Source organism: Epinephelus fuscoguttatus, linkage group LG15 (genome assembly GCF_011397635.1).
Source record: "Epinephelus fuscoguttatus linkage group LG15, E.fuscoguttatus.final_Chr_v1".
In the NCBI taxonomy this organism is placed as follows: domain Eukaryota; kingdom Metazoa; phylum Chordata; class Actinopteri; order Perciformes; family Serranidae; genus Epinephelus; species Epinephelus fuscoguttatus.
The window spans coordinates 37,586,108-37,602,465 of NC_064766.1; the positions used below are offsets into that span (position 1 = coordinate 37,586,108).

Here is a 16,358-nt window from a genome sequence, read left to right on the forward strand (position 1 = left end):
GACTGAAACAATTCCAGCTAAACATAATGGAAAAAAAAACTGTCTCAGTGTGAATCCGAGGCTTTTGCCAAACAGAATCCTCTGATAGTCTCACACAAACGGAGTAAAGCACCTTTAATATCAGCCAGAGCTACATCTGCATGCAGCAGGATGTCAGTCCTCATTACACTGCATTTGTGAAATTATGTTTGAAACTGGCAGACAAGACGAACTCGGAAATGTGCCATAATGCATATTTCTAACACATTTTGAAGGGGATTTTGCTGCGTTTTTCTCCAACTAGCTGGCTCCCCTCAGTTATCAATTATATAGATATATTGATTCACGAGCAAGCTGCATATGCTCCAATATTAAAGGATTTCAGACTTCATCATTTTATTCTGTTGCAGAGTTTCTTCATCACAATTATTTCTACTTTGATTGATACCTTCCCCCCGCCTCTCTATACCATTGGAGGTCTACTTCATCACCGGAGGAAAACAATTTCATCCACTGGCTCCACCTCATTCTCCATTCGACTGTGGAGAGAGTGTGTAGGGGGGCAACAAGCTTTATATTCCTTTCTGCAGGCTACAAGTCAACAGTCTAAAAAGCATCTCTTCAATCTGTGGAAAAAGGGAGGAGTTGGGTTCTGGGCAGCTACTGCACAAAGAGAGAAACCACCGAAATCTGCAAGTATTGTCTGGCACTGGAGAGGGAGATGGAGGAGTGAAAGATCAGAGCAACAGGGGTAAGCCTCTCCGGATTTTCAAAGTGATTGCCTCTGGGAGTGAAGCCGTCGCTTACATCTGCAATTATCACGTCCATTTATCTATTGATGAAGGACTGGTGATGGTTACGCTTGATGGTTTTCGTTAATGGAGTGATTCAGCTGTTTTTCTCATAAAGGAATCATTATGTAAATCAATTTTACCTCCCCCAAGGAGCTCAGTTCCTTTGTTTATATCTTCACGGCAAAGAATTTTCAAGCCTGAACAGTGGGACAGCTGCACATTAGGACTCCAGTCGCTGTTACCTGGAATTTGTGATGCATAAAGCTGGAGAATGGTTGTAGAGAAAGCCACTGTGTGTAAATTAGGCATTTGTGTGGGGGGCTACTAAAAAAAACAGCATTTGGTAAAGAAGCACCTGCCTTGACACAAGCAATTATGGTTAAGACAACCACATCCGAAGCAGTCGCCCTGGGGCCACACAAAGACAGTGATGCCCAAGAGACCCGTCTCCAAAACACTGAGTCCAGCTCACTTAAACCATCGTGGAAAGAGATCACGGTGGATTTCATAATGAGGACGAAGATCCACGGTTTGAAGTTTGTCTTCTCTCCGGACAAATCGAAGCCGCAGCGAGTCATCTGGATCATGGCCTTCTTCGTGTGTGTCAGTCTCCTGTGCACCTGGTCCTGGAACCGAATCCTCTACCTGATGTCCTACCCTGCCGTCACGAAGATCAACATGGTGTGGGCTCACAACATGTCCTTCCCAGCTGTTACTTTCTGCAACAAAAATGTTTTCCGTGTGTCCTCTCTGACCAAGGATGACCTGTATCACAGCGGCTACTGGATGGACCTCATGTATCCTAATCACACGGTGATGGAGAGGAGCCTGTCCATCCTGAAAGAAAACCACAAGCAGGGTCTCCTGAGCCTGCTGGACTTCAACAACTACACCCCACCCCCTGATTACAACGTCAACACCACTGAGATGATGGGACGTCTCGGCCACCAGTTGGAGGACATGCTGCTGGAGTGCAAGTTCCGCGGGGAAACCTGCACCTACAAAAACTTCAGCACTGTATGTACAGAGAGAGAGATGTTGTTTGTCAGGTGTGGATATGAGTGCTGTTTACAAGGCGTATTAATAATTCATGCAAGTATTTGATGCCGCACCCTCATTCTCTCAGAGTGTTTTAAGGTGTTGATGTTTCAAAGCTGCAAACAAGCCTGTCCTGTTTTTGCCTCTCAGACATGACAGCCTTTTCCTTATTAAACTTGATGTCTTCAAAAAGTCACTCAAGGAAACAAATACATCATGGTGTGGTGGAAAATCAATGTCATGTCATCATCAATAACGTCACTGTCTGCTTTACAGTTATAGGACTTTCTCATTCGCTTCTATTCACCCTGGCGAGTTCTGCCAGTTGCTTTAACGCCTTTTTGTTTTATAACCCGTGACAACAATATTAAGGGAAAAAAATTGGAGCATTAATAATTCAGACGTCGTAAATCAGTTCAAATTAAAATTTTAGCTCCTCTAATTAAACATCTGGAGGGCATGTGGAGTATATGGTCTTGTTTCAAATAAGCAGCTGAGTCTCACATTTAAAACACCAGATGTAAGTCTATTACACCCATTTGTTTTTGAGTAAGCTCTGAATGCTGCATGGAGGAAGTGGATAACGTTTGCACACATTATTCAAAATGGTAATAATTCCATCAGATGCTCCCAACACAGCCTCTAACACCGTTAGGAAATATTTAAAAGGCTCAAAGGGGAGAAACTTGTGCAGCGAGAAGTATGCACGCAGAGTGATTAATTTATTCCTGCAGCACTGATAATAATTTATGTCTGGGAACATGCTCAGTTTTAAAACACTAACCTGTCACAGGCATCACATTTCACCACTTGCCTTTGCAGATCTCATCGTCTATAGATACAGAGTCAGAAATATCAGACCTGTTACTGTGACTACTTCTTGAGACAGTTGAAATGCAAAGTCCTGCACACACTGCAAGATGTCAGCTGTCCATGGTGGCTCCCCTGCTTTGCACAAACCAGTGCAGCAGAGCCTCCGCGGTCGTTAAAATCTGTCCTCATCGCCAGATTGGGGCCATAATTGGGATTTAAACTGTGCTGCATGCTCCCATCTTCAGTAGCACATGGTGTGCAGCTCCTGTTTTATCTAAACTTAAATCAGAATCTTTAAAAACAGGTCTCTAGTCACTTTTGCAGACCTCATTATACAGCCAGCAGGGGGAAAGGACCAAAGGCGCTGTCTTATCTGTCTGAGCTGCATGTAAGTCTGTCTGTGTCTGGACATGGAACACTGACTCCGATCTCTTGAGATCAGCTTTGCCATAGTGGTTGAGTTTTTGCCAGCAGCTCTTTTAGCATGACCTCGCTGTGCTGGGTAGTGAAAATTAAGCATTATATGGCATTCCTTTCTTTCACCAGTGTTACTTGTTTAGAAATGTAGTGAAGACAGACTGCTGGAATGTTGAGACAGCCTGTGAGAAACACCATCCCAGCAGCCACGATTTCTTGCCATGGTGTTAAAGTGAATGTTTGACATATTACTGTTTGCCAAGTATGGATTATTGGACAACCACGATCATTAATGTAGGAAGTGTGGCGTAATGTAGCAAATTAGTATTTGAACTTTTCCCGTAGGCGGTCTTAATGATTTGAATTTTATGAGCAACTGAATACAAAATCCTGAAAATGAACCATTAATTATGTTCAGAAAGTTTCTTGTTTTTTGAAATTTTGGATCGATATCGATCAGACTTGTTCCTCAGGTGATTGAAGTTTTGTTTTGTTTTTTTCATGATTGAAAATCAAGTTTTAAAATTGCACAACTTGAAATTACCTACTACAGATTCCAAAAAGGGGAATGCGGCATTTTAATTTAAATACTGATAGATGTTCTTCAAATTAAAATATTTCACTGCAGTAAATTTATTGGTATTAATTTATAGGGTTGGACAATATGGTAATATTTCAGGGTATTTTTGCAATGATAATGTTCTTGATTATATGACAAAACATATTAATTTTCAAGAACATACAATTGCAACAAAATCAGTGTCATAGCTCTATATACCAGTATAAATTTAACAGTTTGTCCTCAAATAATCAGTAAAAACTAAACCAAAAATATCTCTCAGTTCTTCAGTTTGTGAACAGCTGCAACTTAGAGTAAGGTTAAATATGAAATAGGAGACATATAGCAAAGTGAAATCAACTACAAATTACACATCTTAACAGCTGTCAAATACAAAAAAAAATGTACCCTTCAATATATCTCGCTGTAACGAGTGTCACTCAGCGCTGACTATCAGAACCCCAAGCACACACACAGACCTGCATTTATTTTGACAGGCTGTTATGTTACAATGACTATATATGTAGGGTTTTTTTAGTGCTACATAGCTATAGATTATGACAGGCTTATGACAAAATGACCTGGAGTTAACTCCTACATGGAGAGGGAGACATGCTGTTCTGCTGCTGGATGAGCCACTGACTGAGTTTCCTCTGAGCAGCAAGTCACTAAAAGGATCTTGAAAGTTTGGGGCTATTCATACAACATTTTGGACACAAGGCCTAACGATGCCATAACCTACTGAAGTTACTCCCCTTTCTGGAACTTACCTCCTCCATTGCGGAGCTGGTAACAATTTTGCTTTCAGCCATGCTTGTTGTTGCCGGCGTAACAGTATGACGTCGTTATATTGACAAGGCAAAGTAGTGCCATTATCAGGATGTGAGTTTTTCTCACCATATTAAAAATAGACTGGTATCTTATGAACAATGTGAGAGGGCCTGCCCCTATTCATTTCCAGCATTAAATTTTCAGTAGTGATTAAATCTTACAATTAGGTAATCAGTTGCTTTAAAAATTCAAATCCTCTTGGTTTCGCTTTACCTCCATACTTTAATGATGATTTCAGATTTTCCAGTCTTGTCGTGACTCATTCAAACTCACCCCATTTAAATATGTACCTGCTTTGGGAACACTAACAATCACGTATTGTTGCATATGTAATTGTGATGAACTTGTGTGTGACTGTGTAAAACATACGTAGGTGTGTTCTCTCAATTTAAAATGCTGTAAAGGTAATACGAGAGCTGATTCTCCTTTATAACACTGCAGGTTTTTATATTTTGTCAAAATGCATGAGAAATAGATATTCTAGTTCCTCAGAGTGTTGCATAACCAATCAATTCTACAGTCTGATAGTTGAAATTGATTGACTTATCTTGAGTTTACTCAACCCCTCAAGCTGTGGTCAGAATTTTACACTTTCTTAGTCTTAATCCAAACTCTAGACTTCATTTTAAAATGTCAACATTTCTAATCATGATACTGATTTATTTGCACTTGTTTGGCAGAGGATTGGGAATTTTCCAATCACAGGGAAAATCCATAAACTAGGGAAAAATAATCTTTCATTGCCGGAGCAAAAACTGAAAATAAATAACTCAAGCCAACTGGATTAATTAAATCTGAAAGATATTTGGTGTGAGCAAACGCACTGTAAAGATTGCACATCAAACACTAAGTACCACTGAGCCTCACTGGCACAGGTTCTGTCTCTCAAGAAGTTTGTAAGTCAAGACACACAAATCTTTTACAAACCCAATTTAGAGTTTGTGTGTCCAGAGAGCTTCCACCTCAGATGTTTCTTATTTAATGACGGCAAAATAGTACATTCACTCTAAGTTACTCAGGGGAAATTTGGAGTGAAATTGGGTGAAGATTGATGGCTGCTGCTGCTGCCGCCGCTAAAGAAAGCTCATTAATTCCTCAAATCAGAGCCAGGTGCCTGTTTAAAGCCGGTGCTGCTTTCTCTGATAATCACAAAGCCTCTGCAATGATTAGCTGTCCTGCACAATTACAGGCTGACATGTAATACATCTCGTACAGGTGCACAATTTACCACAGCCCGGTGGAAAGGCTTTGACTTCTCATTTACCTTCCTGTTTTTTTTCTGTGCTCTTTTTATCTGCAGATTTACACACGCTATGGAAAATGCTACACATTCAACTCCGGATTAGACGGCAACCCTTTGTTGACCACGTTAAAAGGTGGAACGGGGAACGGCTTGGAGATTATGTTGGATATTCAGCAGGATGAATACCTGCCTGTGTGGGGAGAGACAGGTCAGTACGGTAACATCTTAACCTGTATAACCCCTTTGTGAAAATCCCTCCATCTTGTGGATTACCCTGGAAGTCCTTCTGCTCTTCTGGTCCTTCTGTCATTTCTGTCCGTCACTTCATATAGAAAAGAAAAGATTTTTGCAGGTCCTGTGTTTCACTTTATTGCTAAATGTGTGCATAATTTTACTCTACACAGAGGAGATGTTCTAGCATGTTTATAAGCATTTTATCTTGATATGTTTCTCCAGTTCTACAACTGACATCAGCTCTAATAAACTGCATTCATGGTCGTATTGTCTTCAATTTACGGTGGACAACAACCCCCACTGTATTGTACGTTCATAAAGTATACAGCATGCAATAAATCTTTGGTTGTAAATCTGTTTAATAGCTGTCCAGCACACTAACATATGAGTATCTCTCTGCTACTGGCTTTCAGCATGAGTTTTAGCAGCACTTAGTATCAGTGCCAGAGCCAAAAGCGGGTTTCCATAGGGGACCGTACTTGTTGTTACACTCTCTGGCATACTGTATCCACAGATGAGACCTCCTACGAAGCAGGCATCAAGGTTCAGATCCACAGCCAGGATGAGCCGCCCTTCATTGACCAGCTGGGATTTGGTGTGGCCCCTGGTTTTCAAACTTTTGTGTCATGTCAGCAGCAACTGGTACCTAATGTTCAGCCTCCTCCCCTCCAACCTCGACGTTTTCATTCTGTGTTTGTCCCCAAATCCTCGCCAACCAGTGACCATTACCTCTGTGTCACAGAACCGGGAGCAAAATAAGATCTTTGGTTTGCCTCGTGTGGGAAAAGGTGTTATAAAAACACCCAGTGATTCTTGGTACATGAAACTGAGAGATTATAGCAGCCAAGGAATATTGATAGAGCAGGGCCAAGTAATGATTGGATGCAAGCATACAAGCATACTGTGCTTGTCTGAGCCAAAAGAACCTCAGACTCCACAAAAATATCTGGCAGCTCAGAGTGTTTGTTTTACTTTTCACATCGAGTCTTTCTAGCATGTGAAAAAAAATAGTAAAAGAGCTTATTTGTGTCTCTAGTGGTGCATTCAAAGAGAAGGCAGAGAAAACCTGACTGCGTTTACAGGCACACTAATATTCCACATTTATTCAGAATTTGATAGTACTCTAAATGTGATATGGGTCATGGAAACATTTTATCTTGTCTGGCCTATTTCCAGATAAAAAAAAATTCAATCAAGACGTGGGATATTATTCACATTTTAGGAGCTTTCCTTAAACATGTTTACAGTGCATTTGGAATACGCTCCTCGGCTGGGGTTTTTACCACAGTTTGAGACACACAACCTCTTGCCTGTTTACGGTCAGCTCTGTGCGTTGTCATGGATGCACTGTACACAAATCAAGAGTTTACAAGGTTGGGGTAGAGATGCATGCCTAAAAGAAAAGCCCACATTTATGGTGGGAAGAAGAAACACTTTCAAAACTTATGAAAGACTTGGATATCAGCAGGTTTTGGACGTGCAAATACCACAACGCTGACCTTTTCAAGAAGGTGGTTGAAAGATTTAAAGAAGGAGGTTATGTTCGTATGGTCAAACAAGTCAGCTACTGTTGGAAAACTTTGGGAAAAAAATCCTATTTTGGCGCGATAAGCAACATGTTAGGGCACGTTAATCAAAATAGGCATGGCTGCATGTGAACGGGAATATTAGTGGAATATTTATTTTGTTTAGCCATGTAAACAGCTTAGTAGAAATATTCTCTTTTTTGGAATAAGGGCAAAAACCAAAACCAAAACCAAGCCACGATTTAGCAGGCTTTAATGATCAAAACAATAAATCTGTAAAGAAAAAAAAATACAATTTTAAAGTGTTTGAAGAGATAATTACTAGTCTTTTATAATTAACACCCTTTAAAGAAACTTCTCACTGAGATTTTTACTGAAACAGTCTATCAGCAGCAGCACTGAGCCAAAATCAGACTGCTTTAAAGACTCACTATAAATAACTGACCTCTGAGGACGCCCACTCTAGACTTGCTGTATCTTGAGGGAAAGATATTAAAATCATCACCATGTTTTTGACGTGAAATTAAGCCATTAAAAGAAGCCTGGTGCACCTGTCATCATATTAGTTTATTTCCCAATTCCACCAGCACTTAAAGTAGGTGTCGTTAGATGAGCAAGATGGCCCACAGCTATTTTGAAGACATATTTTAGAAATGCAGTGTGATTTAGGGACAGTAAAATGCAAGCAATATCAAGGGGAACAAAAAAAGCCTGTGGCAGGTTTTGCAGAAAATTAGTTTCAAGCCCTCAACTATCCCTTCACTGCCGACAGTGAAGGACGAAAAGTAATAACTATAGTCCGAACTGATCAGGAAGCCTGTGTGCAAGGTCACAACACTGAGCTCACATGGACGCCCTGTCCAAATGTAATGGAACTGTACAGCAGTTATGTCATGTTGCCAAGACAACACACTCAAATCGTGCCTCTTTTGTCCGCATTAGAATAAGCACACAAGCCAAACACCCGTCTTTTGATTTCCAAACACAAACAGTGGCAGAATAGGCAGAATATCCTCCGACAAACAGAGCAAACCTTCAGTGTAAGTCACAGGAAAATGGCGCCGGTGCCACAAAGGATTTCAGGATTTTGCAGTGATTACCTTTGAGATCAAGTGTACTTTTGAATTGCGCCTCAGGCTCATTAAAATTTCCACCACATAATCAGTCCTTGTGAAGTCTTGAAGTAATGGATACTCCAGCGGTAAATCTAATTCATTACTTGAGAAATTAATCAAGCCTAATTTAAATGATTTTGCTCCTAAAGTTAATGGTCTTGGTCAGTTCATGAGCATGAGATAAATGATCAAATAAAACTGTCCACCATTGTTTTAGCAGAATAACATGGGATGATTTAGGCAGGTCTCCTAAAACAGACACTTGGACACCACAAAGATGACAAATTCTGTGTTTGGGAAGCAGTTTTGAAACATGTAATGTCTCTCTCTCGCTCTCTTTCTTTGTACAAGTGTTGTAAAATGCTCCAAGTGTATCATCATTCAGCCATCTCCAAGAATCTGATCTATTAATCACCACCACAAAGTTTCCTCCTGAAAGTGCATGGATTGTCATTTATAATCATGACACGAGCGCCCACGCCACTGACAGCTAAAAGACGTGTTTACGACCTAAAAGATGTGCTGAATTAATTAGACTGTCATTAAAGCCTGGCCGGCATTAATTTCAGTCAGTCTCTGACGAGTACAGTGACACTGTTCTCAGTGTAACAGCTGGATGAAGCACTTATGATTTCAAGACTTTTCATTTGTGAAGCTCCTGTCAGAGAAATTTAATTTTTAATAGGAAGCTATGACTTGTGAGCTCAGAGAGACATGAAGACTACACCACCAAATTTTGGAGTAGAATTATGTAATGGCTGAAACTGAGCTGTGTCGTCACTCAAGCTTAAGTGGGTGTAAGAAGAGAATGGCTGAATGACAACCAACCAGTGCTGCAAGTTTTCTGGGAGTTAGAGCCGATTTTGTTGTTCTACTGACAACAGGCTGTCTTTCTGTCCCTCGCCTTGCTGTTGCTCCTCCTTATTATCTTGATAATGATGTGGGCTGTGTTCCCTCACCCCTCGCCCTAGATGAGACGTCCTATGAGGCCGGCATAAAGGTACAGCTTCACTCTCAGTCAGAGCCTCCTTTCCTCCATGAGCTGGGCTTCGGGGTCGCCCCCGGCTTCCAAACGTTCGTTTCCAGCCAAGAGCAGAGGGTAGCGTATGACTGTTTGGGCTTGCTGCATGCCACAAATGATGTATTGTTAAATAGCTACACACCCATCATTAAGTTCCACACTTTCATCTGCTGGTCCCCTCCCCCGTCCCTGAGGAATGGATCCATCTGTCCCACTCTGTGTGGCTGAACATCCAACAACATCTGCAGTCCGTCCTTGTCGTCACTGTCTTCCCTGGTTATTAGATGTCAGTAAAGAGCAGCTAATGGGTTTCGCTCCAGCTTTAATCCATTCACCTGAGTCTGTATCGTCATCGAAGCTGTTGTTTGGCTTTACCCTCTCACTGTCATGTACAGTTCTGTTCACATTTTTTTGTTTGTTTTGCCTTTATGCTATCGGGCCAATCCACTATACCGCTACTTAATATCATCTTGAGGGACCAGACAATGTGATTCATTAGGTTTTATTACCCATGAAGACTCTGGCATCCATTTTTTAACTGCAGTTATGAGAGTCTGTGGGCTAGAAATGGAGTTCAATAAAGGCTTAATAATGTTTGCCAGTTTAAGTCCACTCCTTCAGTGAAGCGCAGTCTATCTCTGTCACTTTCTATTGAATTCTGCTAAATGACCATTAGATTGTCAGAGTTAGCCTGGTTAGAGCTTGTGGAGATGATTGGGAATTACCGTGAGCCTTAATGTGACAACAGCAGCATCAATTCTCTGCGAAGTTTGTCAGGAAGAAGCCTTTGGCATTGATTGTTGGCTAGCTCCCACCGCAATTAGTAGCTAAATGCTCCGATGCCCGAGCAAGCATCGGTAGCCTTCATAAATAATTGGTTGTTTTTGTAATGAAAATGAGTAGTAGGCATTCATTACCATAAATTGTTGTAAACAAGACTGTAAAAGTGGACTGAAAGTGTTGTTGGTGGTTAAATGTCGGTGCACCAAAAAAGGAGTTTCTTTAATGTGTTAAAGAGCTCTAAACAGATCGCGCACACACACACACACACACACACACACACACACACACACACACACACACATACACACACGGGGCACATTACTGCAGTTATGAGACGAGCACCATGAGCCTAATGTTTACTATGAAACAAAACCTTAAAATTCAGGCCTTAAATATTCCTCATTAGTGGATTCATTAAGAATTCCCAGAGTTACTCATAAAGGTAATGACCTGCTCCTCACCTTTTAATGAGAGTTTTACCTCTCATGAGACTGCAGACTGACTTCTCTTCATTGTTTCAGTCACAGGGCTTCGCAGTCCAGGGTCATTATAATAAACTCTCATGGGCTCTGATTAGAATATCTAAATAGTTAATCAACAACAAAACCACATTAATAGGCTTCTGGGGAGTGGTTTATTCATCAGGGTTTATTTATTTATCAAATCTTTTCTAAAATAGATTATAATGTCGGTTAAATGCAGTACTATTCATTTATCTGTTCATCCGAAAACTGTTTATTGTTCTGAATTCTGTTCTCAGGGTTGTAAAATTTGTCCTTTGATTGTGGTGTCCTGTCTGAATATGCGTATTTTACAGATTTCTATTAAGCCTGTCTCTATTCCCATGGTATTCTGCTTCCTACCGGGGACTAGACCTGCATCAGTAATGTTTTGCATGACGTCTGCTTGCTGCCAATACATGAGCAATAATGTTGGTCTGACCGGATATGTTGTGCCAATATTGTCTCTCAGTGCACATTTTCATTTTAAATGCTTCTGTATTTATTTCTCTTTTTTTTATGTTTGAGACATTCGTGTTGGGTTTTGTCAGCTTGTCGTCTTCTTTTGTACTTCTGCTGCACCGCGCTTGCATTATGGCATTCGTTGTAATCCTGTGTGCTGATATACTGAGGGAAAACATGTGCTGTTTGCTCTTTCAGCTTCAGTACCTCCCTCCGCCTTGGGGAGATTGCAAGTCTACTCCCATAGACTCTGAATACTTCTCCACGTACAGCATCACCGCCTGCCGCATTGACTGTGAAACCCGGTACCTGCTGGAGAACTGCAACTGCAGGATGGTTCACATGCCTGGTATGATTTCAGAAAGAGCCAATTCAAGGTCCAGTGTGGGATTTGGGGGGATGTATTGGCAGAGATGGAATATAAAATAATAAGTGTGTTTTCTTCACCTGAAAATAAGAATCATTGTGTCTTCATTGCCTTAGAATGAGTCGTTTATTTCTACACAGTGAGCAAGTCCTCGTCCACGGAGATCACCATGTTGCACCACCATGTTTCTACAGAAGCCCAGAGTGGACAAACTAAACACTGGTTCTAGATGGGGACATTTGCATTCTCGCAAAAGCCACCGTAGTTAGCAACCCCTCCGTGACGAGCAGCATCGGAAAAACACTGATTTTTTTTAACGTGTAACTGCTTTATTTAGTGTTTCTGCCACTTTGAATTACCGGGTCCATTTGTTTTGGCGAGGAGGAGAGCACTGTAGATAATTTGCCTCTTGGTAAAAATCACAGGAATGTCTGGATCAGAAAATACGTGAGCAGTGTCGGAGAAGTACTTTCTTTTGTTTAATTTATTTGACGCACAACCATATCACATGGTCTGGAGTACAAATGTTACATACAATAACAGAACGATGGCACACGGCGTGGCTAAAGTACAACCAATGTTACTTAAACAGACACTCTTACATTCGAACATTCGAACAAAATATGATACTCATCTCCCGCATGATTATCATCAAAGTCTGGTTTCTGTCCAGCCCTTTATATCTTCCAGTGACTTTAAGAATTCTGGTGTTACTTACTCTTAAATTACAAAAAGCCTGTTTGTACTTTTGGTTTTTATGCAACAGATACTTCTCCAGCTAAAACTCTTGTTTAATTTCGACAAATATATCACATGATGTCATACTTCTGAACGCACAAGACAAGCCATATTCATCCAGTACCTACTGATTTGTACCGTGAAACTTCTTTATTCAGTGTTTTTACCAGTAAAAATCGATGGGTCCGTTGGTTTTTTAGAGTAGGAGACTACTGTGAATAATTCAGCTCCCAGTAAAAACCTCCTGAACAATGAACACTGAAGGAAAGCTAACCAGGAGAACATTCAGCTGGATGCAGTGTGCAGTCCTCACCACTAGATGCCACTAAATCCCCCCAAATCTTACACAGTGTTCCTTTAAAACAAGCTGCAAATACTTGTGTCCTCATGTAGTTTTTTATATGTGTAATTATTCTCCCCTTCATGTTATTTCAAACAGGAACCTCAACAGTTTGCACACCTGAGCAGTACAAAGACTGTGCTGACCCAGCTTTAGGTGAGCCCGCACACTTTATTGCACAAGAATGAAATATTAGTGTGATGGTTTTGCGTTTATGTCTGAATTCAACCAAGTGCTCAGCAGCAGTGCCATGAGACTATTCAAGCCTTTATATAACCCGTGTGTAGCTTTAACTTGAAATTACTTGAATCTCAGACAGTGCTGAAGCAAAAATAATAAAGTAAAATTATTGTCTAAAAATTCCATTAGGAAGATTTGTGATGTGTCCATGCTTCACTGATGTCAAATAAATCCCATAGAGCTTTTTTTCTCCCCTCTCTGTATTATAGCTTCAGTCATTATTTGCTTTCATGGAAAGTGAACGATGGCAGCAAAAGTAGTTTTTCAGTTGTGTGCAGAGATATTTTTAGAGAGCCTCTGTGTGCAGGTTTGTTTGATTCCTCGCAGTGATCACAATATTTTTAAATGACTTTGATCATCCACAGACTTTTTGGTAGAGAAAGACAACGATTACTGTGTCTGTCAGACCCCCTGCAACATGACTCGCTATGGCAAGGAGCTGTCCATGGTTAAGATCCCCAGTAAGGCATCTGCTAAATATCTGGCTAAGAAATTCAACAAAACTGAGCAGTATATCGGGTAAGTATTATATGGCAGCAGTCCGTTTTTCAGATCCCAGCCTGTTTTTCTTTTTTTTCTGTTGATGGATGGATGTACTGTGGCAAAGCATGACCTGGGTCTCCATCGTTCACCTTCAATGTAACAATAATGAAAGATAGTTGCACAGGAAATGTGAGATACCATTTGGTGTACTGTAATATCACCAGAAATAAACTTTATTGGGTGTGCTCTTGTCTGTCCTCTCTCCAGAGAAAATATATTGGTCTTGGACATCTTCTTTGAAGCTCTGAATTATGAGAAGATTGAGCAGAAGAAGGCCTATGAAATTGCAGGGCTTCTCGGTAAGATTCTCGCAGCTTCAGGTTCATTGTGACAGAAAAATGTGGCTGACCTCGGTATCAGCACTCTCAGCGGGCCCCCACCGCACATTTCACATCGCGTGTTCACGCCTGGTGCTTTGAGGTTTCCTCTTTGAACTTGTGAAACAGGCTGAACACATTTTCATAATCTGATGCTCTTGCAAGGGCAGCCGGGTTGGGTCTGATGCGAAGTTGGGGCTGGATGGACACTTTTGACAATTCTGCTCAGATTACTCTGAGAGATACTGAATTAGAAGTGACAGCGAGGGGAATGCTTTCACGCACCATTGTTCAATTACTGTACCTGCCCATATCTGTTAATCTCTCTTCTTCTAGGTGACATTGGAGGTCAGATGGGGCTGTTTATCGGAGCCAGTGTCTTAACAATACTGGAAATATTTGACTACCTTTATGAGGTAACGTGATGTTTTTCACTAATTAAAATGGCAACCTGTTTAACACTTATTTATTCTTGCCTTTGTGGATATAAATGCAATTAGTCACATGTTACACTTAACAGCTAAGTGATTTTCACACCATGCAAAATAAGTCGAAGATAACCTTTGTATATATTTGTATTTCTTAAGTTTAGGGCTGCCCCCGGCTAAGAATTTCGTCTACATGTTTACGATATTAATTTAATGATTAAATGATATATTGTGGTTTGAGTTGAAGGTGTGAGAAAGAATAGTATCAGTAACATTGTTAACACTGTGCTACATTACAGAGAAATACAAACCGTACTAATGAACCTTCATTAATATAGGCCTATATTTTATCTACAAGTGCACGTCACACACTGAGCGAGCCACCTGTTAATGACGCTGTGGGCTAATGGGCATGTAGCTACTTCCATGTTTCAGATGATACATCATGTTTGTAGTCGACCAATGAAGATGAGTTTACATATCACCTTGGGTTCGTCCTTCACCTTCTCAAAATGATCCCACACTTTGGATTTCCTGCCCGACATGTTATTAACTAGCCTGTGGAATAACCGCAGGTACCAGCCCTGGAAATTAACCTGACTCCTGTCTGACTGCTGAGCGTGGACACTTCCTGTGTCTGTCCTTTCAAATTAAATTCCCACATGGTCCAGTCATGTAGGTTTTAATTTATTTGGACAAGGCAGAGCTCCTAATAGAGTTTCAAATTTGTTTGTTTGTTTGTTTTTTTCTGCGACCATGGAAATCGACTATCAGGGGGGCAGCCCTACTTATGTTAAATCTTAAAGCTGCAGTTGGTAACTTTTGTAAACATAACTTTTGTCATATTTGTTGAAACTGTCACTGTATCCACACAGTAGGGCTTGAGATAGATAGTCTGTGAAAAAAAACATCATGGTCCTCTGCCCTCTCATAGTGTTCCTAATGAAATGAGGAATCCACCTTACCTGAACGAAAACAACCAATCAGAGTCGAGGAGTCTCTAACGCAGCTCTCAGTTATGTCAGTCACTGCCTGTAAACTGCAGTCAAACTGTTAAACTAGGCAGCGCTGATCAAATATGAATCAAGATTTTATCATTGCATTGCCTATTTCTTGCCTCAGATGTTTTCAGAAACATATTTGTACTTATAGAGTGCCGAAGTCACGCCCCTTCCGGTGAAGCTCATGGGACCTTAGATCGGAAAAAATATGAATGGCAATGAATGAGGAGAGAAATATTATCTTTTGGTCCCGTTTGAGTTGCGACATGAAATCTAAATATGTTGTTAATGAATTTAAAACATAAATTTTCAGGCCAAGAAAGTCATACTTTGTGGTAAAACTGTTGAGATATAAGCTTTTGAAAAAAAACGTAATTAGAAAAACTACACAGCAGGCAGTCGCGTATGTGACGTCATAGCCTTCGCTCGCTTCCAGCAGCTTGGAGTGGCTGCAACCTGGCACAAAACACACAGACATCTTCAATCATAAATCCATTAATCATAAAACAGTGAAATTCCAGCAGGGAGGCCAAGCTGCAGGAAGCGAGCGAAAGCTATGACGTCACATACGCGACCTCCTCCTGTGTACTCTTGAGTCTTTCTAATTAAAAAGCTTATATCTCAACAGTTTTACCACAAAGTATGAGCTTAAAATTTATGTTTTAAATTCATTAACAACATATTTGGATTTCATGTCGCAACTCAAACGGGAACAAAAGATAATATTGCTCTCCCCATTCACTCCCATTCATATTTTTTCTGATCTAAGGTCCCATGAGCTTCACCAGAAGAAGGGGCGTGACTTCGGCACTCTATGTGCTGTTTTGCTGTAAAACGAGGAAATTGGTCTGGCCAGTCGGTGGTGCTTCGTGTTGACTTGGCTGTTTTCAAAATGGCGGCTGGGTCCTCAACTTTATCGTTTTACAGTTAAAATTTAATTCTGAAAACATTTAAGGTGAGAAATATGTAGTGCAGTTATAGAATCTTGATTTGTTTTCCATCAGCTCTGCCTAGTCTGACATAGGGCTATATATCAGTATTTTCATGTTGACTGGCGATACATGATATA

At 40.6% G+C, this 16,358-nt stretch overlaps 1 protein-coding gene across 5 annotated transcripts in view; it reads left to right on the top strand.

The window, feature by feature from the left end:
• Positions 1-16,358, top strand: part of asic1c (acid-sensing (proton-gated) ion channel 1c) — a 131,516-nt gene that overhangs the window by 105,536 nt on the left and 9,622 nt on the right. For 2 of the 5 annotated variants that reach the window (XM_049597627.1, XM_049597629.1), the window contains exons 1-8: positions 533-1,790; positions 5,732-5,882; positions 6,423-6,550; positions 11,514-11,664; positions 12,860-12,916; positions 13,366-13,519; positions 13,751-13,842; positions 14,197-14,276. In XM_049597627.1, coding sequence (XP_049453584.1) covers positions 1,149-1,790; positions 5,732-5,882; positions 6,423-6,550; positions 11,514-11,664; positions 12,860-12,916; positions 13,366-13,519; positions 13,751-13,842; positions 14,197-14,276 — 1,455 coding nt within the window. In that variant the 5' untranslated portion in view covers positions 533-1,148. Of the gene's footprint in view, positions 1-532; positions 1,791-5,731; positions 5,883-6,422; positions 6,551-9,520; positions 9,649-11,513; positions 11,665-12,859; positions 12,917-13,365; positions 13,520-13,750; positions 13,843-14,196; positions 14,277-16,358 lie in introns of those variants that run through there. The other 3 variants (XM_049597628.1, XM_049597630.1, XM_049597631.1) reach the window with 3 other exon arrangements.